The sequence below is a fragment of the Lethenteron reissneri genome, unplaced genomic scaffold (genome assembly GCF_015708825.2).
Source record: "Lethenteron reissneri isolate LAM-NWPU_2019-01 unplaced genomic scaffold, ASM1570882v1 scaffold_1076, whole genome shotgun sequence".
Taxonomy (NCBI): domain Eukaryota; kingdom Metazoa; phylum Chordata; class Hyperoartia; order Petromyzontiformes; family Petromyzontidae; genus Lethenteron; species Lethenteron reissneri.
The window spans coordinates 74,540-77,828 of record NW_026890757.1 but is presented as its reverse complement, the minus strand read 5'-3'; the positions used below and the strand labels follow the sequence as shown (position 1 = coordinate 77,828).

At 48.2% G+C, this 3,289-nt stretch overlaps 1 protein-coding gene across 1 annotated transcript; it reads left to right on the top strand.

The window, feature by feature from the left end:
- Positions 1-359: 359 nt before the first annotated feature.
- On the top strand, positions 360-3,289 carry LOC133361451 (protein Wnt-5(I)-like; the record flags this gene model as incomplete). The annotated part of the gene is made up of 2 exons (XM_061580370.1): positions 360-696; positions 2,347-3,289. Coding segments are annotated over 2 exons (435 nt in total), but the record flags the coding sequence as incomplete, so codon positions are not given.

The window sequence follows — 3,289 nt, the reverse complement described above, 5'->3', positions numbered from 1 at the left end:
GGGGGAGGTCCCTAGCAGCTCAGGGTGCTGCCCGCATTCACTCAACCTTCACCACCTCCACCACCACCACCACCTCCACCACCACCACCTCCACCTCCACCACCACCACCACCTCCACCACCACCACCATCACCATCACCACCACCTCCACCACCACCATCACCACCTCCATCACCACCACCATCACCACCACCACCACCCCCATCACCACCACCACCACCAGCACCACCACCACCACCACCTCCACCACCACCTCCACCACCACAACCTCCACCACCACCACCACAGCTAAATAAAACACGGCGGATCCTCTTCCTCCTCCTCACCCCTGACGACGACGGTGACGATGGCGGCTGCAGGAAAAGTACGACGCAAGTTCCGCCGTGCGGCTGGTGACCCACAACTGGATTGCTCGTTCCGGGGGCGGTGGCGGCGGCGGTGCCGGTGCCGTTACCGGTGGCCGCGAAAGCGGCAAAGCGGCCCGCTGGCCGCGCCTGCACCTGGAGCCGGTGGACGAGGCGTTCGTGGCGCCCACTCCGAGCGAGCTGGTGCACGTGCACGGCAGCCCCGACTACTGCGAGCGCGACGATGCCCGCGGCGTTCCCGGCACGGTGGGGCGGCGGTGCGACTTGCGCTCCAACGGCACCGGGGATTGCTCGATCATGTGTTGCGGCAGAGGGTACAACACCGTCCGAGGTGTGACCTCCCCCCCCCCACCGTCGCCGCGACCCGAAAATAAACTCAAACTATTCGTTAAGAATCTTCTTGGTTCTTTCGGTAAAGTCACGTAGAAGGGAAGTAATAAATAATAAAAAAAAACATAATAAAATTATTCTCACGACGTTTCGGCCACAACGCAAGCAGCCGTCCTCAGGTGAAGACCAGGTCCGTCGAGGCGACAGCGTCTGAATGAAGCAGCACACAGACGCTGTCGCCTCGACAGATGTGTTTTTCACCTGAGGACGGCTGCTTGCGTTGTGGCCGAAACGTCGTGAGAATAATTTATTATGTTTTTTTTATTATTTTATTACTTCCCTTCTACGTGACTTTACCAAAAGAACCAAGAAGATGAATCCCTGCAGTCACGAAAGCTTTAAATCGAAATTTATTCATTAAGAAGCTACGAAAACTATTTTATGTTTGACCAGGCAAGTTCCGCCGAGCTGCGTAGATCCAGCCACAGACGATAGGTCGACCAAGTGGCTCGTCGCGTAGAAACGCACAGCGTCCAAATACTCTTAAATCGCCTGATTTTCAACGTGGAGGGAGAAGCGGAGGACCCGGAGACAAATCCACGTGACCTACGGGCAGAGAGAGACACGCAAATGCAGCATCAGCGGGCATTGTCAGAGTTGGGATCGAACCCACGACCTCCTGCACAACAAGCGAGGGAGTTAACATCTCCTAGCCACCGTGATGATGATGAGAGAGAGAGAGACGCAGACTCCAAATATACAGCAGCAGCAGGCATCGTCAGGGTCAGTGCAATGTCTCTCATATCCTACAGTACTTAGCTAGGACAAGCGTGCACTACTTGTGCTCGGATAACGACAGACACCCTCTCTTTCCACACTGTCCCTGTACTACTATACACTATCACTCTTGACTTAAAGCTTTCGTGACAGCAGGATTTAATATTCTTTGGGTCTTTCGGTAAAGTCACGTAGATAGGTGAAAAAAATCACTAAAATAAACCAAACGGTCGCTTGTGTTGCGATCGAAACGTCGTAGTTTTTTGTTACTTTTATTATTTTTTTAGGCCATCTACGTGGCTTTAGCGAAAGACCCCAAGGATACTATTCTTCGCTCCGTTACACTACTATGCTATACAGTACACTATACACTACACTACTATACACTACACTATACACTACACTATACACTACACTATACACTACACTATACACTACACTACACTATACACTACACTATACACTTCACTATACACTACGCTATACACTACACTACACTATACACTACACTATACACTATACTATACACTACACTATACACTACTACACTACACTATACACTACACTATACACTACTATACACTACACTATACACTACACTATACACTACACTACACTATACACTATACTATACACTACACTATACAGTACACCACGCAATGAAATAAAAAATGCATTTCTTTAGAACTGCTTTCTGTGAATCTTAGGTCGCTCTAAGGGATATCTACGGAAGTTGCCAACGTCTACGGAGAGAAGTGCACGGAGACTTTTGTCACCTCGCGACGGCGATTGCAGAATCGCGATAAAAACCTCGTGGGCAAAACGACAATGTCCGACGTTTTGCACTCTCGCCTCTGCTGTGTTCCCCTCCCAGTGACGGTGGAGAAGCGGTGCAGATGCAAGTTCCGGTGGTGCTGCTCCGTCAAGTGCGAGCGGTGCCCGCAGACCGTTGACCAACTCTCTTGCAAGTAGACAAGTAGACTGCAGCCGCAAGCTGCCGGGGTGGCCTCGGCTGGAGATCGACTCCAGTCGGGGTTCAGCCGAGTCCTGCCGGGTTCGGTGATCCGTTCAAAGTTGTTGAGGGTGCCAGCACCACGGCATCCAGCACTACACTATACACTACACTATACACTACACTATACACTACACTATACACTACACTATACACTACTATACACTACACTATACACTGCACTATACACTACACTATACACTACACTATACACTACACTATACACTACACTACACACTACTATACACTACACTATACACTACACTACACACTACACTACACACTACACTATACACTACACTATGCACTACACTATACACTACACTATACACTACACTATACACTACACTACTATACACTACACTATACACTACACTATACACTACTATACACTACACTACTATACACTACACTATACACTACACTATACACTACACTACTATACACTACTATACACTACACTACTATACACTACACTATACACTACTATACACTACACTATACACTACACTATACACTACACTATACACTACACTACTATACACTACACTACATTATACACTACACTACTATACACTACACTACTATACACTACACTATACACTACTCTACACTACTCTACACTACACTACTATACACTACACTACTATACACTATATACACTACACTGCTCTCTATATGTTACATGTTGATATACATGACATCTTGATGTGACGTGAGGCAGACAACGATGCTAGTACCTGCCTCCATTCCCGTTCTGTATCGGCCAAGAGTTTTCGTAGCTGTGAATTAAAAGTGTTTTGCA